The sequence below is a fragment of the Miniopterus natalensis genome, chromosome 7 (genome assembly GCF_054644295.1).
Source record: "Miniopterus natalensis isolate mMinNat1 chromosome 7, mMinNat1.hap1, whole genome shotgun sequence".
In the NCBI taxonomy this organism is placed as follows: Eukaryota; Metazoa; Chordata; class Mammalia; order Chiroptera; family Miniopteridae; genus Miniopterus; species Miniopterus natalensis.
Window position 1 is genome coordinate 33,197,334 of NC_142087.1, and position 24,503 is coordinate 33,221,836.

At 52.2% G+C, this 24,503-nt stretch overlaps 1 protein-coding gene across 1 annotated transcript in view; it reads right to left on the bottom strand.

Moving 5' to 3' along the window:
* Window positions 1–5,963: 5,963 nt before the first annotated feature.
* Window positions 5,964–24,503, bottom strand: part of FBXO15 (F-box protein 15) — a 31,732-nt gene continuing 13,192 nt past the window's right edge. The window contains exons 6-10 of the mRNA XM_087818603.1: window positions 21,506–21,632; window positions 19,584–19,666; window positions 18,376–18,518; window positions 7,974–8,098; window positions 5,964–6,317 (exon numbers count right to left, since the gene is read on the bottom strand). Coding sequence (XP_087674729.1) covers window positions 6,048–6,317; window positions 7,974–8,098; window positions 18,376–18,518; window positions 19,584–19,666; window positions 21,506–21,632 — 748 coding nt within the window. The 3' untranslated portion in view covers window positions 5,964–6,047. The remainder of the gene's footprint in view (window positions 6,318–7,973; window positions 8,099–18,375; window positions 18,519–19,583; window positions 19,667–21,505; window positions 21,633–24,503) is intronic.

Below are 24,503 nucleotides of genomic sequence, written 5' to 3' on the forward strand. Positions count from 1 at the left end.
GGGAGACCCCCAGCATCGTGCCAGAGGGGGCACCTGACCTACGTGGACCTACAGGGTTGTTTTTACCATAAGCCCTACCCACTTTTGCTCAGTGGTTAGAGCGTCAGCCCGCCGACTGAAGGGTCCCGGGTTCGATTCCTGCCCAGGACATGCACCTCGGTTGCAGGCTCATTCCCAGGCCCTGGGCGGGGCACGTGTGGGAGGCAACCAATGGACGTGCCTCTCTCCCAAAGATGTTTCTTCCTCTCTTCCACTTTCTCTGAAAAGCAACGGAAAGAATATCCTCCAGTGAGAATTAAAAACAAAAAATTTAAAAAATGTTTCAATTAAAAATAAAAAGTAAAAAAAATAAAAATCAGCCAGGCTGGGCATGGATCAGCGGTTGAGCGTCGACCTAGGATCCAGGCAATCGGGTTCGATTCCGGTCAGGGCACATGCCCGGTTGCGGGCTTGATCAATGACTCTCTCATCATTGATGTTTCTATCTCTCTCCCTCTCCTTTCCTCCCTCTGAAATCAATAAAGATATATTTATTAAAAAATTAAATTAAATTAAAAAATGAAAATCCACCTAGATTACGCGCTGGGTATTGACTGTGTCCGCGCACATGGAGAGGCGAGGACACACCTCACACCCCAAAGCCAGTTTCTTGCCCGTGTTACGAGGGGCAAGAGCTGAGAAGCCTGTGGGGAAGCCAGTCCACAAAGATGGCATAAAGCAGATGCACATGAGAAATGAGCTTCACGGGGACAGCGTGCAGGGGCACTGCCCAGCACCCCAAGGTGCTCTTCCTACTGAAACGTTCCAGCCGGTAGGAGGACATAGGGACCTAACTTATCTCAGAGATACCCCCGGAAGCCACAAGACTTACGCCCTTACCGGAGCTCCTCACTGGCCTCGAGGCCAGCAGGCCTGTGAAACCTTCAATACAAAGCCCAGGGCCACCAATGCCTGCCCCCCACCACGAGGACAGCGCTGACGACCCGGGGGCGGCGGAGGGAGGCCTCTCCCTCCGGACTCTAAATGACCTCACAAGGCCCTTGGCAGCTTAGGGCGGAACTGAACCAAGGCCTGAATCGCACGCTTTTTTAAAAACTAGATGGATGTTCTTTCATGATCTTAAAATATAATTTTGTTAGAATTGCTTATTCTGGATAACAAAAAAGTACAGAATTTGGAGCCCGGAGACGTGGGCTCGGCTCCTGGCTTTATCACTTGCCGTCTGAGTGTGACGGGAAATGACTTAATCCCCGAGTGTCTATTCCCTCCTCTAAAATAGCGGAGATGATAGTAACACGGACCAGCTGTTTCTATGGTTGCCTCCTTCACAAGGCCTCTAATCGCCCAAGAAGGAGTCGGCTGAATGGAAGTTGGTTACATCTCTGTAATAACAATGGGTGTCGCAACACCTACTTTCGTGTGTCAACTCGTCTGGGCCACCGGGTGCAAAGGCAGCTGGTCTAACAGGACTCTGGGTGTGCTGGGAGGGGGTTTCTGAGGGAGATGGACATTGAATCAGTGCATTCAGGAAAGCAGATTGCCCTCCCCACATGGGTGGGCCTCGCCCAATCAGTTAAAGGCCTGAAAAGAACAAACAACCTCACACACACACACATGCACGCACCAGCCTGACTGCCTTTGAGCTGCAACGTGCTTTCCCTGCCTTCGGACTCAAACTGAAACATGAGCCTTTTCTGGGTCTGGAGCCTCTTGGATCTGGACAGAACCACACCATCAGCTCCCCTGGGTCTCCTTCTTGCCAATCACAGCTCCTAGAACATCTCAGCCTCCATAATCACGGGAGTCAATTCCTTATCGTAAATCTCTTTCTATATATATGCACATCCTACTGGTTCTGTTCTCTGGGAAACCCTAACACAGACATGTTGCATTATGATTCTCTGTGGATATGGGTTGTCTACATCAGACTGTGAGGCCTACAATTGCAGGAATTGTTGCAAAGGCATCTTTGTAAGCACAACATGGCACAACCTCTGGCCAGAGTAAGTGCCCAATAGACATCAGATGAACGCATGACCACCTTTCAAACTGGCTTGTGTGGCTGTCAGGGGTATAAATATGCGTAAGTGCTTTGAAAACAGTACGGCTCTACACAGAGGTTAGACAGTTCCCGTATCAGTCCCCAAATCCATTTTTACTGGAGAAAATCAAATCAAACTAGGACTCAAGTATTTTCAACCTCTATCTGTTTTCCATTAATCTTGATTCGTTCAAAATATAATTAAAGACTGCCTCTCGTGTGTGCGGCCTTGTTCTTGGCGCTGAGGACAAATGATGCAGGCGAGGTCCCTGATCCCCTATTCCAGTGGGGGGGGAGGACTTTAAACAAGTAAACATGGAAACAAGATGATCCCCTCTAATGGTAGGAACCAGGGAGAAAGCAGCCCAGGGTCATCCTGGGAGCAGGGGCCCCGTAAAATTGCACCACCCTTCCCAGCAGGAGATCCCTCCTTTTGTGTTTTTCCAGTATCCTCTTAGCTCATTTTCAGGTTCTCGCACCTCACTAGGAGCTTTAAGCAAACTCTGAATTCATTCAGGTTGACTTTCCTAAAGCAGAACTGTGACCACATCATTCTGGTGCTTAGAAACCCGTGTTCCCTCTTCCTGCAAAGCAACGTGCCAACGGGGTCCTGGCATCCACGGCCTCTGGAGTGTGGTCTGAACCCACCTGCACTTCCCCATCATTACTCTCCCACCTGCCTGCCCACTTTCTGGTTCACGGATGTGCTCCGTCCCCCCTCACCCCATGATTTTGCTCACCCCGCTCCCCAAGCGGCTCCTTCCTTCTTCCTCTGACCCTCATATCAGCGCAGAGGCCACCTTTTGGAACCCGGACGACGTGGATAATGGGTCTTCGGGACACGGGATCTGCTTAATAAATATCAGTTCCACCTTTCCCTCGAGAAGAAAGCGTCTGCTCCCCACGCCCTACAGCGCTTGGTCCAAAACCCCCTCGTGGCTCTTCTCCAACTCTGCCTGTGTGGTCAGTTTTAGGAACACATGACCCCTTCCACCTGGATTATTATTTCCTCGGGAGAACATGTTTTATTCGCCTGTTTTTCCTGAGTCCAGTACAAAACAGCGTTCGATAAGTGTGCGCTGAATGGATGAGCCCAGGGAGTAAGCAAACGCCCAGCAGGTGGGAGTGAGGCGCCCGGCCGTCCTCCCCTTCCTGCCTCACCTGCGATGCCGTCTTTGTCAGTCTCGTGCTCATACTCGTGGCTGCGTGGAATCTGGCGATGAGCAGTCACCACAATCCTGAAAGTGAGCCTAATTCTGAGAGTGACCATTTTGGTGACAATTCAGAAAGCACATGCTGGGTGTAATTATGAGCCATTTCAACAACAAAAATGAGTAATTTTGAAGTTCTCTTTTAGAGAAAAGTCCAAGTTTTTGGCTCTCCTGACTCTGCTCCTCAATCACCATGATAACACTTCCCGACGACAGGATCCTCGGGGCCCTGAGCAGCCTCAGGGTTTGGGCGGCCTGCTGGCCGCTGGGACTCGCAGCCCAGAGGTCGTCCAGTCGGTGGTGAGACCGCTGGAGGTGGTCCCGCCGGCTGACCGCGGCCACACCCGGAACACGGGGCCGTTGCTCAGGTCCCCACCTGTCGTCCACAGATTCTGGAGCAGCAGCTGTCTGAAGGCACGAGCTCTTGGCATGTTTATGTAGCAAGAGGCAACTGATGTGCTGCCGAGAACCAGCGGGACGAATAAAAACTGGGGAAACGCGCCCTGTGGACCGTGACACTCTAGTTAAAAGCAGCACACTGGGGATCTATTCAGCGGTGTGAACAGATGACCAAAAAACGTGCAGGGAAGTGTAAGGAGAGTGAGATTTGTACCTCAACACCACGCAGGTAAAGTGCGTGCTTGGCGAGGACGCCAGACGGAACGGTCAGCTGCACCGCGTTGTTTCCTGCTCTTCTGCAAAGGCGCTGGCGCATCTTCTGCGAAACGCACGCACATGAGCTCTCCTGACCCCCCGGCTGGGGCAAAAGAGCGTCTCTCCCTCAACTCAATACATCTAGAGTCGGTGAGTCCAGAAACAGCGGCAGGGGAATGTTATTTGGAAATATGGAGGCGAATCTGAGAACACAGCTTTAAGAGGAGGGACGCAGCCCCAGGCCCGGATCACGTGGTGATGTCTGGGGTGCAGGGCGCCCTGATGGCAGCCCAACGCCAGGACGGCGAGTGCCCTTCTCCGCCTCTGCCCCCTCGCCCTCTGCCCAGTGCCCTTCCTTCGACGCTCATTCAGAACCTACCCACTTCCTTCCTCTCCAGCCTCGGTGCGCGTATTCCCCAGGAAGTTTCCTCTGACTCAGCAAATAGCTGCTGTGTGCGGGTTGTGAGCCTGGTGTCCTGCTAGGTCCTGGGGATAAACAGGACTCGCGGCCCTGCTCGCAGTCTGGGGGGGACAGGTGCCAAGCGCACGCTCGGGGCAGCGTGGACACGGGTCGTCAGGTTAAGCCCTGCACACGGTTCCCCCGATCGCAGCACAAACGCAGCAGGCCTCCCATGCTCTCCAAATGCCCCTCATCTGGGGTGAAGAGGCCAGGCCTCTCCTCCAGCTCCACGTTGCTCCCAGTGCTGCAGGACATCCAGCCCCACCACCAGGTTCCCTGGGAGGTCAGGGGCCCCCGCATTGTTCCGTGGTCACCTTGCACTTCCGTCCTGCAGGTGACACGTGGCCTCTGCCAACTGCCTCCTGACCCGTCCCCTTCACCTCGGCTCGTGGCTCCAGCCCTCTCCCGACTCTCACCGGCTGGGCAGGTGCTCTACGCCTCCTCCTCGGTGACACCATGAAGAAGCACCGCCCTGTGCTCGCTGTCCCAAGGGCTCTGCCAGGCCTGGGAGGTCAGCACGGTGAGGACCGTGTTGGAAGCAGGACCCTCCCACCGCTGTCGCCGGGTCTTTGTCCTACACTCGCACCCACACACCCGCCTCCAAGAGAAAACCGGCGGCTCAGCATGAGAAGTGGGCAGGAGGGGCACGTGGGCGCACGTGCCCGGCAGGAGCAACGCGGCGTTTCAGCCCTGGCTGGTGTGCTCAGCGGTTAGAGCACTGGCCTGCGCACCAAAGGGTCTTGGGTTCGATTCCCAGTCGAGGGCATGTACCTGGGTTGCAAGTTCGATCCCCAGCCCTGGTCGGGCACATGGGAGGCAACCAATGGGTGTGTCTCTCTAACATCAACGTCTCTCTCTCCCCTCCCACTCCCTTCCACTCTCTAAAAATCAATGGGAAAAATATCCTCAGGAGAGGATTAACAAAAAATAAAAATTAAAATTAAAAAATCACTTCTAAAAATAAGTTAGAGATAAAAATATAATAAAAATGTAATCAGTACACTCTGAAACAAATTTGGAAGCACCTGCCTCCTCACACATCACCTGTGTGAGCCCCCGGCGTCCCTCGACGCTCTTGAAGCGCCTGCGGAGGAGGCGCCTGGGCTCAGGCGTCCAGCTCCGTCCGCACGGCCGTCAGGCCCGCATTCGTGCCGCTGGGGCAACAGCGCTTCTCCTGAGGGTTTCAGGTGCGTCTTTCCTCGTGAAGGAGGTTGTCCACCGGCTTTGCTTTGTTTTGATAAACACTGATGTGGCTGCCGAATGCCGTAAGTGCAGCACTTTCTAATTGTAACAAATTCCAGGGGGCCCACATGTAAATATGTTTTCTCATTCGGGGCTCTAACCAATCAAGAAAAAAATGTATCCATACCCCACACACACACAGACCACGTGCATAAGCAGAACTGCTTGTTTTCAAATTGTAAGGGCAGGAGAGAAGTAAATATATTTTCTCTGTATTTTATATGACTTTTTCATCAGGATGTGCTATGTTCGTGTTGTTAAAATTTAACTTAATCCTCTGAAATGCACTTTAAAATGACCCAAGAATCACAGTCTCTAATGTGAAATAAGGAGGCATCGAAAGGACTACTGTTTTATTTTTACTTCCAACACCAAGAATAAATCTGGCCAGTCCAAAGTAAACAAATATACGGCAAGAGCTGCCCACCGACTGCGGTATTTAGTACTGTGTCCCGAACCAGCGGTTTATCTTTGCCACGCTGAGGTAGAGGACCAGGCTGACCATGAAGTACTCTTCCGTCTCCTCAATCCACACCAGCTCCACGTGCACCCTTCCTGCCGGGTCCTCGTAGTCGATACAGTACGTGGGCCCCACGAAATGAGGGCCGTCAGAGGGGCTGGGAGACGATCGCATGCAAACCGGGGAGCTGAAACACCAAAAGGGTTTCCCATATTCATCCAAGAGAGTTACGTCCATTACAGAACAACTCTACGAGACAAGCACAGACATTTATACACGTGAGGGCGAAGCAGCCGCTTCCCCTGGCTGCCGGCCTAACTCCCACCTCTTGGCTACTGTGTCTAAGGCTGCTATGAAAACGCACGTACCATGTGAGCTGTATTTTTTTTAAATATGTCTTTACTGGTTTCAGAGAGAGGAAGGGAGAGGAGGAGAGGGAGAGAGAGAGAAGCATCAATGGTGACAGAGTCATTGATCGGCTGCCTCCCGCACGCCCCCCACTGGGGATCGAGCCCGCCACCCGGGCATGTGCCCTGACCGGGGACTGAACCGAGATCTCCTGGGTCCTAGGTCGATGCTCAACCGCTGAGCCACGCGGGCTGGGCATGAGCTGTATTTTTTAACATGGTTTATGTACCAGACACTGATACCAGCAGTTTACATATATATTTTATTTAATTCTCAAGAGTCAATAATTCAGTTCCCAAGACACAATGAGACAATATCAACGGTAAACTCTTCTCACACTAACCTTTTCAGACCTGCTCATTATTTGCCATAACTCGTGCCCTATATTAGTGTTTTATTAACTGCAACTGAGGCACTATTCTCAGAGATCAGCATGGACTGAGCGTAGGTAGCAGCTTAATTACAGAGACGGAGATACCACAGGCGTGAGCGTAAACCTGCGTCAGAGGTCAGCACACAACTACCAGGCCGACAGCACTGACCACTCGGACCTGAGCACAAGCAGATCAAAGGGTCTAGACTCAAGAACTGCACCTTAGAGGAACACAAGAAACGCAAGCATTCCAAAAGTTGAGAAAAATGAGATGTCTGATGAGTGACCACTGTGCAGTGTTTCCACCTGCTGAGGAGACCTGAGTGAGAACAGGCTACGTGAAATGTCCCTGACCCCTGACAGCAAAGATGCAGGCCAGGGCCAAGAGCCCTGCCCACGGCAGAGGGTGCCCACGGCAGAGGGTGCCCACGGCAGAGGGTTCCCATGGCAGAGGGTGCCCATGGCAGAGGAGTGCTTACAGCAGAGGGTGCCCACCAACAAGGCCCCCAGAGCCCCTCGGAGCCTGGATCTTGGTCCTGATGCCTGTCTAGGTCGCGGGGCAGCCGCTCAGCCTGATGACAGCTCAAGTCATCGCCCCTCTGCTCCCGCATGACCAGGACCACGAGCTCCCAGACGAGAAAGCTCTGACACAGGCCACCTGCCCCCACCTCACTCAGGAGGCTCTGACGCAGGCCACCTGCCCCCACCTCACTCAGGAGGCTCTGACACAGGCCACCTGCCCCCACCTCACTCAGGAGGCTCTGGCACAGGCCACCTGCCCCCACCTCACTCAGGAGGCTCTGGCACAGGCCACCTGCCCCCACCTCACTCAGGAGGCTCTGGCACAGGCCACCTGCCCCCACCTCACTCAGGAGGCTCTGACGCAGGCCACCTGCCCCCACCTCACTCAGGAGGCTCTGGCGCAGGCCACCTGCCCCCACCTCACTCAGGAGGCTCTGACGCAGGCCACCTGCCCCTCTCCCCCTCAGGAAGCACCCGCTGACTGGCAGTGGCTAAAGGACACACACTCCTTTGGCACCAGAACAGCTAATCATACGTCTACACCAACAGACATTTCATTATTCAGAGACCAGCTACTTTAAGAAAAGAAAGCAGCCGATTACCTTTACGCAGCCATCGAAAATGTCGGTTCTCCAGGACAGGCCGACTTTCCCAATAAGAGGCAGATGTTCGTTGCTGTTTTGAAAATGTATCACAACGAGCTTCACGTATCCATTTTCGATGTACCCTGAAAATATTTAATGTTTTCAAGTTACTATACACCGATGCAGGGCACGATTCTCCGTGGCAGCCGCTGCATGAGGACGCCTCCCAGCTGGCGTCGGCGCCCGTGGGGAAGCCCCGCACTGCTCACCCAGGCGTCGGCCTGAGAACGCAGGGAGGTGGCCGGGGCGAACCTGGACGCCCACCCTGTTGCTGACGGAGACACTGAGGAGGCAAAACGTCCTCTGACTGATGAGGCCACGAGCAGTGGGGATGGGAAACGAGAGCAGCGGAGTCTAAGAGAGTGCAGCCAGGCAGGACGCTGAACGTCGGAGCAGAGAGAGGGGTCCAGAGACGTGAGGGGCTGGGGAGCAGGTGCACACGGACGCATAGAACGAACGCTTCTGCACATGCTCTAAATAAGGCCGAACCTTCAGGTGCTTACGACAGCGTGAGTGAGACCAGAGGCCCCGCTCCTCCGCTGACCAGCTCAGAGCTGCCTCAGAGCCACCTGGCCACAAAGGGCCATCACGCCCAGGCGCGCACAGCGCACTTTCCCAGGGGAGCCTGCACACAGCTGAGCCTGCACACACCCATTTCCTCGCATCCTGAAAAGTGACCATCGCCGTAACAACCAAACAGCACCCTCCCTAGATGACTGACTTCTGCAGACAGACAAAGGTGAGATGCGAGTCACGGGGCAGAGCAGATGAGACAGGAATGGGGAAGGGCAGGTGCTCTTTGGCCCGCGGCTGGTGATGTCACAGGATAAAATAAAACCAGCCTCAGTTGCCCTGGGAGCCAATGCCCTATTCTAGCAATTCTACAGGGTGCTCTCATGCAGGTGTAGCCAAAGATTCAGACCAGTGCCCGGCAGCAGCCTCTTCTGCACACGAGGTGCTCTAAGTGACAGATTGGGGCAGGCGGGGGTCCTGCGGGAGGGAGCGGGAACCCGGGCGATGGGCTGCTGTGGCCCAGCTTGCTCTTGTTCCAAGGACAGAGGCTGTGAGGAATTAGCAGGAACCGTGCAGCCGCTCCCCTCCTGCCCGAGGTGCGGGAGTGAGAGCCAATGGCACTGCCCTCCCAGGCAAGCCCGCTGTCACACGGGGCTCGGTGGCAGCAGGCAGGAGCTCTGCAGAGCGGCCTCGGCGGAGGTGCGGTAATGAGGATCCGAACAGCCAGCTGTGGCTCTGCCTGGCCCTGCGCGGCTCTGCCGTCCTGCTGGACCGTGCGCAGCAGCGAGAGGCCTCCAGCTGGCGGCAGCCGGACGTGCCGAACAGAAACGAGACCTCATTTTCCATTTTCCATGTGGCTCATCCTCAGGACACTGCTGAAAATGGACCCCAAAGCACCACAGCCAATAACATCTCAATGGCAGTGTCGGAGCTACTGAGCGTGAGGTCTCCGCCGGAAGCAAGGCTGCTGTCACTCTGTCACCACCAGACACGCTCCCTTCCCAGCCACGGCTGTGACATTCACAGTATCTTAAAGGCCAGCATGCTCTCCACCAGCCTTCTGTCACTGCTGTGTCCACAAGAGCAAAGAGGGTCGGTTTATGTAAGAAAAATGCAAGAAAAGTTGAAAAGGACTCGCCTCACGGTCTTCAGGAGCTGAGGCTCCTCTGCACAGTCCTGGGTCAGGGCAGAGCCAGCTCAGGCCACCCGTGAGCTGCAAGGGCCCCAGACTAATGCTCTGCTGTCCCCATGTTGGATTCCTAATGACATCCCGACCAGGAGCCTGCAGCTGCATTTCACACAGGGCCCCAGGAATCACGCAGGCTCCTGCCTGCACGTGAAGTGCCGCCCACCCCGAGAGCTCTGACAGAACGTATGGATAGCAGGGCTCTCCATCTGGGAGCAGCCACTCGTAATGCTGATTTTTTATAATGGGTCACCAGGTGAGCAAAGCAGGGGGAAACGTACTAACAGCCGCGGAGGAAGGTGCTATGAGAAGTTATCCGTCCTAATCTTTCTAGGTAATCACCACCAGGCAGGACGGTGCTATTTCTAACGCCTCCCTGTTACGATAAATGCGTAGGGAGCACAAGTCAACCTAGAAGCACAGAAAGTAATTAGTATCGAGGAACATAGGGAATAAAAAAAGTCATCTATTTTGGGAACCAGTAAAAATGAGATAGCATGCTATATGCAAAAAATATCTGAAACAAACAATGAAAACTTTAAAAGACTTTCTTAAAGAGAGGTTATCGGGGCGTATCAGGTTCCGGTGAAAAGTTGAACCACCCCATGTGTTGAAGGAAAAACAAAGTTTCTGAGACCCACATCTTCTATCCCCTCAACATTTCCTGTGATGCCTTAAAGAGCAAGCATTGAATATTTGTTATTTAATCGGTATTTTAATGAGAAACATATTGCAAAACTCTATAGGATAGAGAATGAATCTAACAAACAAATAATAGAAACATAAAATAAGAGAACTTACTCACAGTGATAACTCAAAGAGGAAGCATCAAAGAGCAGAGAGGTAGGTACAGGACCTACAAGGAACATGCCTCCCACCTTAAATAAATGGAGAGAGAGTCCAAAGCCCCAAATAAAAACAGATCAATTCCTTCCAAATTAATGTACATATTTAACACAAATCTGATCAAAATGCAAGTGAGGTATTTTTAAATCTGACTGAGTAATGACCAAATACATCTAAGAGACTAAATGGATGAAAATAACTCAGAAGTCCTTGACAAAAGCTCATGAGCAAGAAATTTTATGCTAGGGGAGGGACATGTATTTTCATAACAAGATACAGAAGTAAAGCTTGAAACACCTTGCCTGCGAGGGACACATGCAGAAGAGGCTCTGGTCCTCCACAGAGAGAGAGAGAGAGAGAGAGAGAGAGAGGGAGGGAGGGAGGGAGGGAGGGAGAGAGGGAGGGAGCCTAAGAGGGGGGCATGGGAACCTACAGACTAGACATGATTTTTGTTAATCAAAGGAAGCACAGGTTTACATACACTTCAAAAACCCTTTAGGAGATCCAGAACAACACAGACCAAATCAAAAGGCAACAGACAAAATGAAGAAAATACGTGCAAAGAACATAACTCGTATAAATCCTGTAAACACTGAAAACAATGGGATCCATCAAACAGAAACTAACAGAAATTCAGTTAGAAAAGAAATGCAAAAAATAAAACACCTAGGGATAAGCAAGGAGGTAAAAGACCTGTGCTCAGAAAATGATAAGACACAAAGAAGGAAACTGAGGAAGTGCAAATAAGTGGAAGCATATACCATGTCCATGGACTGGAAGAATTAACATCATTAAAGTGTCCACACTCCTCAAAGCAACCTATAGATTCAACACAATTCCTATCGAGATACCAATGGTGTGTTTTACAGAACTTGAACAACTATTCCAAAAATTTATATAGCCCAGCCGGGTGTGGCCCAGTGGTTGAGCATTGACCTAGGATCCAGGCGATTGGAGTTCGATTCCCGGTCAGGGCACAGGCTCAATCCCCAGTCGGGGGTGTGCAAGAAGCAGCCGATCAATGACTCTCTCATCATTGATCTTTCTCTTTCTCTCTCTCCCTCTCCTTTCCTCTCTCTAAAATCAATAAAGATTTTTTTTTTTTTAATTTATATAGCCCGGCTGGGCGTGGCTCAGCGGTTGAGCATCAACCTAGGCTCTAGGCGATCGAGGTTTAATTCCTGGTCAGGGCACATGCCTGGGTTGTGGGCTCGCAGCCGATCAATGACTCTCTCATCATTGATGTTTCTATCTCTCTCTCTCCCTGTCCCTTCCTCTCTCTGAAATCAGTAAAGATATATTTTTAAAAAAATTTATATAGAACCACAAAAGACTCCAAATAACTACCACAATCTTGAGAAAGAAGAACAGAGTTGGAGGTATATCATTAATTTGAAAGAATATATGCACCCCCATGTTCACTGTAGTGTTATTTACAATAGCCAAGACCTGGAAACACCCCAACTGTCCATCAGGAGATGAGTGAATAAAAAAGCCGTGGTACATTTACACAATGGAATATTATGCAGCTGAAAAATGAGGGAAATATCACCCTTTGCGACAGCATGGATGGACCCAGAGAGTATTAAGTAAAATAAGCCAATCAGAGAAAGAAAATATCACATGATTTCACTTATATATGGAATCTAGTGAAAAAAATAAACTAGCAAACAAAATAGAAACAGACTCATAGACACAGAGAACAGACTGGCAGCTGTGAGAGGGGAGGGGATCTCAGGGCTGGGTGAACCAGGTGAAGGGATTAAGGGGGGGGCTCGTAAACACGAACAGCATGGTGATCACCAGAGAGGAAGGGGGGTAGGGGGAGGTAGAAGAGGGTACAGGGGGGATAAATGGTGATGAAATGAGGTTTGACTTGGGGTGGTGAACACACAATACAATGTACAGCTGATGTACTATAGAATTGTACATCCAAAACCTATATAGTTTTTTAACCAATGTCACCCCAATAAATTCAATAAAAAATAAGAATACACGGGGGAAAAAGAGAAATGTAAAACTCAGAACAGCAGCAACACAAGCTAAGCATCCTGGAGGCACTCCGTACGGCCTCACCTTCACCGCCGGGAACCCGGCCAGGTAGGTCCTGATGTGACCCTGCAAGCAAGGACACCGACATGAGAAGCCATCCTGAAGCTGGATCGTACGAACATGCCCCTAAACAGCTGGCCAGTGGCCACTACAATAACCATAAACCTCTGCTGTGATCAATAGTTTTCTTAAATAGTCAACCTAACATTCAAAGACATATGCAAATTTAAAACAGATGTCCCTTTCACCTCTCAAATCATCAAAGATTTCTCAGAGTAATGCTCATGATAGCAGCTCTATAATCATGAAAAATGGGGGCCTGATCAGGTCAATCAATCACGGTAAAACCAAACAATGGAATGTCAGGCAACTTTTCAGAATCAGATATTCAAGGACTACTTAGTGACCTGGGAAACTGCTCGCAGGGTCACTGTGAGGGGAGGAAGCAGGCTGTTCACACAGTGTGGTCCACAGGCACAAACCTAAAAAGGGACCAAAATATAAACAACAGTTCTCCATGGGTGATTTTTATTTGCCTCTTTATAAACTCCTAGATATTCAGAAATTCAAACACATAATAAAACATCAGCTGTTAAATGCACTTTTATAACAACGCAGATAAAAAGCCAAATGACCGCTTGTTACTTCAAGCTCTTTCCTTTGCCCCTCGGCATCGCTCCCTCTCGGTCCTTGTGACAAGAACAAACATGCTGTCCTGTGCGAAACGTTCTCCGTCAGCCTCTGAGAACTGGCGATCATTAGTCTGATACAAAGATCAAAACACACACATTCCTTCGCTGTGCATTGCTGGTCACGCCCTTTTCAGGCTCTGTTTACACGTCACAGGCACTGGGCCACGCCTGCCTGCTTCCACCGGCTGTGCCTCCTCTCACCCACGAGTTCGTGTTCGTGTTCGTGGGCCGAGGCGCAGGAAGGAGTTCACACAGTGGCCCCAGCTGCCTGTTCTCAGAAAGGGCCGCTCGCCAGGCTGGCCCTCGCTGGTGTCTGGCCCTTGGATCCACTCCTAAGTGGCAAGCGCGGCTCGGGGCACCTGACCAGTTTGCACCACAGGGTGGCTGAGGCTGGACACCCCTTTCCCTCCGGGAGTCTGGAAGGCTGGCAGAGCCAGGCAGAGGGCGCCTACGTGACCAGCCCCCGATAAAAACCCCGGGACAGGCCGAGTCTCCAAGGAGCATCTCAGGTGGCCAACATGTCACACGTGTTCTCACATGTCATCCCTGGGAAGTAAGCACACCCCGCGTGAGTCCTCAGGGAGAGGGCTCCGAGGGACTCACCCGACACTGGCTGACCCCTGCACCTTCTCCCTCCCTGTTTTGCCCAGGGCCCTGTCACTGGAATAAATGTAGCCATGGGCACAACTGTACCCGGAGCCCTGTGTCTTCCTAGCAGATCCCTGAGCCTGGGGCTGGCCTTGGGGACCCAATGGCAACAGACCATCCACATTTCCAAAAGCACAAAAAACAAAATGTATACAGGCCACCCCACCAGGCACCCGCGCAAGCTCCCGTTTGACTTACAGATTCCTCTGTTGGCATCTCCCGCCTGCTTCTCCCACCCCCATCCCCACCCCACCATCCCTCTCATAAGTCCAACGCAGTGGTAAAACATTTCTCCGCCTAAACTTTCTTTCAGCCTCATTTTAGTGGCAACACACAAAGAAGCAGGTAGCAAATGCACAGGTTTGAGGATCGTAAATCCTTGAAAAGAGGTCACAGGGATCTTTCTACGATGACTCTCAGGCGGCCGTGACTGGTCAGGTGCAGAACACAGACAAGTCCAAGGAGAAGCGCCCGGGTCCCGGGGGAGGACTGTGACAAAGGTGCCAGGAAACAGTCAAATGAACCTTCAGGAGAGCAGGACGTGAGCTTTTTATGCACCATCAGTGGTGGAGAAGCCTGTGCCCGGACACTGTGTCCGCTGAGGCGGCCCTGCCAGGTGCTGGGAGGCCTGTTAGGAAACGATGACCTGGGCTCCCCAGATACACCCTGTGGGTGGTCCCAGCCCGGGAACTGAGCTGCCAGGCCCATGCTGGGGCCCAAGGCAAGAGCCTCAGGCGGACAAGGACAGAGCTGCTGGACCCAGGGACTCCGATCCCCGGGTGTCTCCCACGGAGTCAGCTCCATGCCATCCCCGCTTTCCTCAGAACCCTCCCCTCCCCATGCCCTTGTCACCGGGCTGGGCAGGCCCCGTGTCTGCCACACACCTGTCCCCTGCGCAGGGCAGGGTCCCTGCATTGAATAGCTGGGTGTTAATGAAGGACTGCCTGTCACTCCCTGCAGGTGGCCTCCTGGGAGTCGGCCAGGTATCCCACAGCTCCCTGATGACAGACAGCAGACAGAGCCACTCCATTTCAGGGACATGGTGACAGCAGACAGAGCCACCTCAGTTCCAGGGACGTGATATAAAACTGCTTCTCCTTGAAGGGGAGAAAGTGTTCTTTAAAAACAGGGGCAAGGTGCTGCCAGGCCCACCTGCACTGGCAGGGCTGCGGTTTGCTAGACATGCCCCGTGGAACCACGAGACCGCTGAGGACACTCAGGTTCCCACTTTCCGAAGCGCGGAGGTGACTCTGATGGCAACAGCGCCCTCTGCTGACTCCTGACCATACAACCACGTGCTGAGAAAACGCGCCTGGGCCTCCCGTAAAGTCGCCTTAGGGTGAAAATGTGGTTTTATTGTGAAGGCAACCGACAAAGGTGACTTGTTCTCAGTCTCCACTGTCCTTCATTTCACTTAGCACCCTGTGTCATAACAACGTCTAACCTTCTCATGGGTTTATCAGTATTAACAGAAAGGTCACGGGTTCGGCTCCCCCATCAGGGCACATGCCCGGGTTGCAGGCTTGATCCCTGGTGGGGTTTGGAGGGGCGGAGGCAGTGACCATGTTCCACTCTTGGGTCAGTATTTCTCTCTCCCCCTCCCTCTCCCTTCCTCACTCTCTAGAAATCAATAGAACTTTTTTCTTAATTTTTTAAAAAACTAATCTAGGAATAGGAAAAAACACCTTAACTTGTAAGAACATATTTTTAAAAACCTAAAACAAACATGCTTGAGAATAAAACATTTTATTAACTTAATATCCCCGTTAAACTGGGAATACAAAATGGTCCCGCCTCACCAAGGGGCATCTGCCAGCGTCTCCTGAGAAAATACATACATTTGCCCTTTGACCTAGCAACCCTATTTCTAAGAAAGTCTCCCCAAGACCAGCAGGCAGACTGTGGGATGAAGTGTGAACAAGGCCAGTCACCGCCCCACCCTGTGCAACAGCAAGACTGGGAGCCCCTGGGAGACGCCGTTAAGGCCCCTACACGGACATTTCGTTTTATGCTCAACACACCTGCTTGAAAGAGCCCAAGAAAGCTCGCTCGCTCTCTCCCTTGCTCTCTCTCATGCGCAAGAATAGCCTGCAGAATATATTAATAATTGGGAAAAAGCCAGGAACTTAAAAGGGAGTAACGTGCTCTTTCTAAACACCGGGGGAAGTATGAATGTGCTGATGTGTAGCATCACGTCCTCAAAGAGAATGAGCCAAAGATTCCAGAAGGGCCGCCTCTGGCGGGAGGGAAAGAAGGGGGCCAGGGGCAAGGGGAGACACAAACCTCTCTGAACCACCCTGTTTCATTCTTTCAACTTCCAGACCATGTAAACGTGGTAATTTTTTTTAATGTACAAAAGTAGCAAAGCAATCTTGAAAAATAAAAAACCAACTGGAACAAATCACTATACGTCAAAATGGTAGCACAACCGCGCAGAGGAAGGTCACGTCAGGGGACTTAATTTTGTATCTAGCGTGACATATCTCAAGCACACAAAGAACCACAAGGAAATCTTTAATTTAAAGAGTATTCAGTAGGTTCATTATTGGCAATAATATCAGTTTTGTTATTTTGAAATTATTAAATATTTTGATGTTGTTTAGAACAAAGACTTTCAGCCTAAGGGGAAAAAAACAAATATATAATCAAAGAAGTTAATTAAAAACCCTAAGATTTAATTTAAATAAATGCATGACTTATTTCTTCACATAACAAAATCCACAAACTTCTTAGCTCTGCCTACTGAAAATCCTAAAAGGCATGAAAACCCCAGGTGCCTGCAGGTCTGGGATCCAGGCTGTGGTCGCTAAATGCCGCGTGTAGCAGGAACTAAAAGGAGCCAGCGCTGCCAGAGAAAGTACCCATCCCAGCCGGGGAGGAACAGAAAGGCGAGCCTGAGCTGTCCTGTGTTAGATCCCAGTCAAGCTGCCAAACGGACCGGAGCCGTGTGAAAACACACGGGAGCGGATCACAGTAACAATAAAAAGAATAATGCCTGCGAGGAGACTAAAATACATAAACTGTTTTTGAATCCGTGACTTAATAACAATACCTCCCAGAAAAACTTACACCTCCCCTTTGAAGACTCACACACCTTCCAGTGAAGCATCGGCTCCCTATGCTGCAAGTTAACAAAGAGAAGGGCTCCAGCGTGCGCCCTGCCCTCCCGGCACTAACTAGGTTTCATGGTAACTAACCAGTTGATGAGAGGAATCTCTTCTTTACGGACAAATCCTAGCTAACGGGTGTAGGAAGAATGGCAGAACTAGGGAGTCATTTTACAGTCGCTAATAAAAATAATGAACAGAGGTGCCCATCACTTAGTAAACCGCTTGGTAAACATCATGGAGAGAGTCATAATAAAAAGGCCAGGCTGAGAATCCCCGGACCCTGCTGATCATTCTTAATATGATTAACGTTTAGAGAAGCAGATGCCACGTCCTTCTGATAAATTCAACAGGAAGGAAGTGCAGGGCGTCACGTATGAAGTACACCGGCCAAAATAAAGAAAAACCTAAATCTAAGCAAGCTAGAGAAACGTGTTAATACTAGGAGCAGCCATCAAAAATGCAGACACTGTAGAGACCCGCAGAGTCCGTTTCTTCAACAAATAAACGGCACAAGAAAAGGGATGGATCCCACAGACCACAGGGGACCGAGAAACACAGCGGCCGTGTGAACGGCACGAGTGGGCAGGACGGAGGGATGGAGAACATGCCACGCTGGCGCGTCACAGGAAAGCTGGAGCGCCTGTGTCCATCAGGTGGAAGAGGCTCCAGAGCAGAGCCATCACCCGGAATAAAGGTCTCATCAAGGATAAGGGGCCCCCTAGTCAAGAGGACATAACCCTCGATGCCTATGAATGAAATTACAGAGCTGCAACTACACGCAGCAAGGAGGGAGGAAGTCGATGAAAACACACGCGTCACCACCACACTGGAGGCCTCAGTGCCCCCCCCCCCACACCCCCTGACCGCTAAGACCAGCGGCGGAGAAGCAGCCAGGACGCGGGAGACCTCCGCGCCATCGGCCACCGTTACCGACCCTCAACTGAGGGCGCCCCACCCAGCACAGACACGCACTCTCCTCCGGGACGCACGGACGCGTGCCCACATCGGCTGCATTCTCAGCCCTGAAGCGCGCTCGATGCACTGAAGGAGGGGGCGCGGTGGGGCAAACGATGGGGGAAGCGCCAGCAGAAAAGGTGAGTGGCGCACGCTCGGGGAGAGGAGGGGCCGGAGCTACGGGTTCCACCTGCCTGGGCGATCTCACGAGTCCTGCAGTGGCACGGGGGCCCGGACGACCACGTGCCACCCGGTGGCAAAGTGGCCAGGCTCAGGTGCAGGCCCGAACTCCGATACAGACATGGGCCCCCCGCCCGCCCGGGTCTGTCGTCTCACACGGGCCAGGGGCTCAGCGTCACCTTCCTTGGCGAAGAGGCTTCGGAACGTGCTGCACAGGTAGAAGGTCCCGCTGCTGTGCATGTCCACGTGCAGCTGGTAGCCGTGCAGCCCATACTCGGGGCTGTCGTCCAAAAGGGGGGTGTGAGGGGGCAGCTCGTAGGGGCTGGAAGCAAAAGAAAGCACACCCAGGTGTGTCAACGCCAGGGACGAAGTGCTGGAGTTGAAAACACTCTTTTTAGAGAAGAAACGAGCGTGTATTCTAAGCACCGGCCCCATCAGTCCCCTACAGGAACCCCAGGAACCCCAACACCATGAGCTCCATGCCCCCGCTCCTATAAAGACAGGCAGAGCCGTGAGCTGCGTAGGGGTGCACAGACCACCCGGGCAGCAGCCCTGCGGGCCCTCGGCTCCTCCGTGCCTCAGCGTCCAGGCCCGGCTGCCACGCCTGTGACAGCCCACAGGTTAGGGACCCAGGCAGAGGGCCCAGAGCCACGATGAGCAAGGTTTTCTTCAGTAAGAGAAGCTTATACTGCACAAGGTAACAAAAGCATTCAGATAAGATTGAAAAGTAAAGAGAGTAAACCCAGGACGGTTTGGCTCAGTGGTTAGAGCACCGGCCCTTGGACCGAAGGGTCATGGGTTCGATCCCGGTTAGGGCACACGCGGGAGGCAGCCAATGGATGCATCTCTCTTTCTCTTTCCCCCTCCTTCTCTTCCACTCTAAAAAAAAATCAATGAAAAAAATATCCTAGGGTGAGAATTTTAAAAAAAAATTAAAAGTGAGACACTGTAGTGAAATGGGAAGCATGTTCCCCACCTGAAGACCCTCCGATGCATTGAAAGGACTGCGCTGCGGAGGACAAGCAAACATTCACCTGCAGGCCCGACTCACCGTGGTGAGGTCTGAGCCTCCCCGGTGTGAGCGCTCACACTGGTGCAAAGCACAGGCGGCTCCTGGACACACCGGCACCTTTGAGCGACAAAGGTGCCCGCCCTATAAATAACATCCGATGAGGCACAGAATCCTTAACCCACAACAAACAAAGCCACTGTGCTCTCATGAATAATCCAATTATCTCAGCAACAGCTCGGTGATTACGCCTGCGGGCTCGCGTCTGCCGATGAGGAGCAGAGTATCTTCCTAGCTATTCTCAGGATATTAAGATGGCATCAACTTGCGATTGTGTTGACTTTACGAAAACTGAATGCACAGCGAACAGGTACGTACATGGTGGCCGAGCCCAGCGTGCTCCTCTCCACGAGGTGGTGGAAGTGCAGGTTGGCCATGACAAACGCCAGCTCTTCTGCCCTCTGAAAGGGTGATTGGAAAGAACACACTTTTCAGCTGAAATGGTTGAATCTTCACAAGGTCGTGGTGAAGACCGAGTGCGTCGCCCTGCAGACGGAGGCTGTCCTCGCTGCACGCCGACTGCAGGCCGGGGCCCTGTACTGCTCATGCACCACTGCCACCTAGGTGTGCAGGTCACACTGAGAGCAGGGCCACGCCTCACCAAACACGCAGGGCGTGCGGTGAAAGGGGGCTCATCCTAGTACTTGTGAGACAGCAAAATTCTGTACTGTGCATGGCAACTGTGGAAACAGATCTTGTCGGTTCCAGGTTATCTCAAGCTCTTTTCAAAGACAAAGACGATCCCAGGAAGAGCTTCACAGATACAAGATCAGTTCCACAAATACCTAACATCCATGGTGTGACCTTCCTCCCTCCTGTACCTGTGTGGTTGGGAGAACCCACTGCCAAGGGTTAGATTCCAGCTCTTCACTCATCCATCAGGTTGGGGGACCCAGCACATGTGACTGTGCAGGAAACGAACCCCATTCCTCCAAACTCACAGCTGGCGCTGCCTGGTGCAGGTGACCAGTGGCCAGACTGAAGCCAACCGGATAGAGGGGCCCCCAGAGATGGGAGGATTCCAGTCAGGCAAACTATGGCCTGGCCTATTGGTTGTGTCACCCAGAGTGGGGGAGGGAGAGACACTGAAGCCGGGCAGGTTGAGAAGAGAAAGAGGCACCACGGGGCGATGCTGGAGCCCCAGGTCCTGGTGAGTCTTCCCACAGGGACACACCCCGCATTCTCTGAATCAAATTTAGGAACTGCTATCTTAAACACCCACGGGCCTTGCCAAGGGCCAGTGTGACTCAGTGGGTGCCGACCCATGCACCAAGAAGTCACAGTTCGATTCCCAGTCAGGGCACGTGCCCGGTTGAAGGCTCGATCCCCAGTAGGGGGTGTGTAGGAGGCAGCTAATGGGTGTTGATGTTTCTCTCTCATCAGTGTTTCTCTCTCTCTCTCCCTCTCCTTTCCTTTCTCTCTAAAATCAATAAAAACCTATTTTTTTAAAAAATACCCAGAGGCCCAGCTGGGTGTGGCTCAGTGGTTGAGCATCAACCTAGGATCCAGGCGATCGACATTCAATTCCCGGTCAGGGCACATGCCCAGGTTGCGGGTTCAATCCCCAGTCAGGGGCGTGCAGGAGGCAGCCGATCCATGACTCTCTCATCACTGATGTTTCTCTCTCTCTCTCTCTCCCTCTCCTTTCCTCTCTATGAAATCAATAAAGATATATTTTTAAAAAAAAAATACCCATGGGCCACAGCCACTAAGGAACCCGTGGTGAACCTGGGAACATCACACTGATGATTCCCCCAGAAGTGAGTGCCCAGAAAACAAGCCCTGAGAAGGGAACTGGCCTGTGGCCTGACTGGTGAGAAAAAAAAAACCCCTCACCTGGTGGGAGAGGGGAGTCCCTATACCTTTCCACGCAGGGCAGACTCACTCACCACCACATCCACAGGGTCAGAAACACATGGGAGAGACGCCCGGGTCAAACACACAGACAGACTCCAGAGAAAGGACAGGGAAAGGGAAGAAAGGAACGTAGGTTGCCCGAGGGGATGGGACCATGACAGTAAAGGTGGCTGTCGTCTGTGAGGGCAGAACAGCAAGGAGCCTCTGCCGAATCGAGGGTCATCTTGCCACAAAAATGCAGCTGGTGGGATGGTCAAAGGGATGCGGCCCAGGAGAAGTCCAGAAGTCCGAAAGGAGCACACACTTGATACCCGGCCCATGGTGAGTAGACGTGGGGTCGAGAGGGAGGGACGCCTGCACCCACGAGGCCGCCCCAGTCTTACCTTCCACAGCCCCACCAGGAGGCCTGGGTTGAGGTGGAAGATCCGCACGAATCTGTCGCAGCCAACCAAGGTGGAGTCGGTTAAGTTACTCAGGTTGTACTTTGCAACTAGAGAAGGCCATCGAGGTCTTTGTCCACGCGTGTCAAGGAAAGGAAAGAGAGAAGTGAGCTGTCACGGCGAGGGCTGCGGTTCCCGTTAGTGCCCCCAGAACAGCTTTGGAACAGGACCCTAACCAGAGCACACTGCTCGTGAGTGGCTGCGGAGGGGCGAGGGGCGCTGGCCACTTTATGAGCCACAAGCAAGTGGCCACGCCCAAGTTTCTGCCCCGCCTGGGGCTCCTGCTGGCAGCCCTGTGGCCCGGCAGAGGCTGCAGACTCGTGGAGCGGAGGGGAGGGGAGGCAGGGCCCTTCCCTCCCCCTCACACCCAGAATGGCCACAGTGCGTGGGTTCTCAGGGAGTGGTCCCGGTGAGTGAGTGATGAAAGTGCAAAGACGAAACACTTTAGATGACACAAGAGCGGTGGTCTCAGCGGGCTACCTGGCCGTGCATGTACTTTTCCAGTGACTATCCGTATAACTCAGAGAGTAAAAACTGTAACATTAGAAAATAAGTTTAGACCAGAATCGTGGTTTTCACGAAGGAGACACACTGTGAACTCTGTTAAGAGTCGGTACTGAGAGTAAATAACTCTGCTGCCTAAGAAAACACAGACCGACTCTGCCCTTCACCACAAGGCACATCCCAGAGCGAAACACTGCAAGCATGGCCATGCTAGACACAGACTGTTCTCCCCAGGAACCCAGAGACTGTCCTGAAAACTACGAGGGACAGATCTAGGGGCCAGTTAACATAGCTCAGCCTGAGACCACACTCCCTCAGGAGCTGCGTCCACACTGCACTAGGGAGACCACCTCCAGCCCCTCAGCCAGAGGGGACAGGTATTCAAATGTTCATCGACTGAAAGGATGTGGAAGCCCAGTGGGCACTGGGCACTGGGGCAGAGCCGAGGGGCTGTGAGTGCCCCAGCCAGACCCAGGCTGCAGCTCCATGGTCCCTCATCCCGTGTTCAGAGAGCACTGGCGCTGAGACCCAGGCTGGTGGGGAGAGGCGGTCGGGAGCAAGTGTAAGTCCCCGCTCGCCTTGCCCCACAGGTCATGCCACAGAAAGTGAGGCTGATATTCACCCCACATGCTCACAGGTTTGGGGAGCACAGCACACACGGCAGGATGAGCAGCCTTGAGGCAAAGGAGACAGTTTAATGAGCCTGACTACAAAGGTATAAATTACAGGGACATTCGCGTTGCAAATTACAAAATCACAGCTTCCGTGTTCTTAAAAAGAAAACAAAAAACCCATGGAGGAAACAGAAAGGACCCTGTGAAAATGACTGAGTCCCCTTTGCTGTCACCCGCTGCACATAAGGCGTGTGTCTCTTCAACGCAAGTTCCCAACAGAACAGACTCCTGAGCGACGCATCGGTGTTTGCTCGCCAGGTGACCAAACGCTGGCTGACGCCCACCGAGTTCCATGGGAAAAAACTCCACTGAATGAATCCCCCTTGAATTCTAGCATTTCTGGTGCTGAGCTGTAGCTAGTGGTCCTGACCTGGGTGACAATTTTCAGGACAATCCATCTAAATGAGTCTTTCAGGATCATCTTCACTGATGTTAACAGTTTTGTGCTAACACTATAAACAGTATCGCACGACATGCCCAGTAACGTCCTGTTCAGACTAGCGCAGGGTGGTGGGCTCCTTCTGCAAACCAGCCTCAGGTGCATCAAACCCGAGGGCTGCAGGAAGAAGTCCAGGGTCTGCGTTACTGTGGGAGATTTCAGGGGTTTACCCAAACAGGTGCCATCTAGAAAGTAGCTGTGCTAACAGGTCCTTCAGGAATAGGATCGGGGGAAATAATTCACATGTTCTCATCATAGCATCCAGGGCGTTATTCTCACAACCAATCCAGCCGGTTCCTAGCACCGGGCAGCCCGATGCTCACATTCTCAGCGTGACCACTAGACCAGGGCTCCCTGACACGGTCCTCGAAGAGCCAGCATCACAGAGAGGAGCTAAAAACGAGGCCCCAGGCACGTGAGCCATCCACAGCAAGGACGTGTGTGCGAGAAACTGGGAGCAGCAGCACGCAAGGGACAAACAATGACCTGCAGATGCCACCACGACCACAGAGGACGTGGAGACAGTGAAGGAGGCGTCGTGGGCGGGAAAGCAACCCTGAAGGAGGCAGCTGTGGACCCTGCACGGCCATGAATTCTGCACAGAGACAGGTTCACGTGCTCAGGAGGTCGGGATGCTGCACGGGCCACGGCCCAGCTTTCAGGAAGAGGGACCAAGGGTGAGTAAAGTGCGCCTGAGAGACTCGCTGGGGACACCAAGGTGCAGGCCTCACGCTGAGCATGGGCGTGGCGCCAAGCCACCTGCTGACAGAGTAGGAAGCACCCAGCAAGCATCAGCTTTGGGACACACCTATCTGACTCGTGCATCTGAGAGTGAAAGCTTGTGGCCTTCACAGCCGCGCACGCTAAGTACATCATCATCATCACCCCACTTTACAGATGAGAAAGTGGAGGCGCAGGGAGAGAAATTACCTGCTCTAGGTCACAGGTCTACAAAAGCACATAAAAATGACTAATAATTATGACTTTATGATCCAATGTTTGCACTATAATCACGCCACATAGTAAAGACAGAAAGTAGAATAAATAGTATTACGTATCTTTGTGTTAAAGTGGTTGTAACTAAGATCCTCCAAAGGTCAGCCGTCCATCACCTGGGAAATTTTGTTAACGAGAATGTCACTCCCACCTGTTCTAGGAAACCTAAATTTAGACCTACTCACGCATGGGATAAGCCCACTCCCTTCCTATCCCATAGTGAGTGACCCAGGACGAAAGAGGAGTCTTTAGGATGCAACCAAATTAAAATACACTGTGGTGTTTTTAAATTACAAAGTGATGCCAACTAGCACTCCCTATACGACGT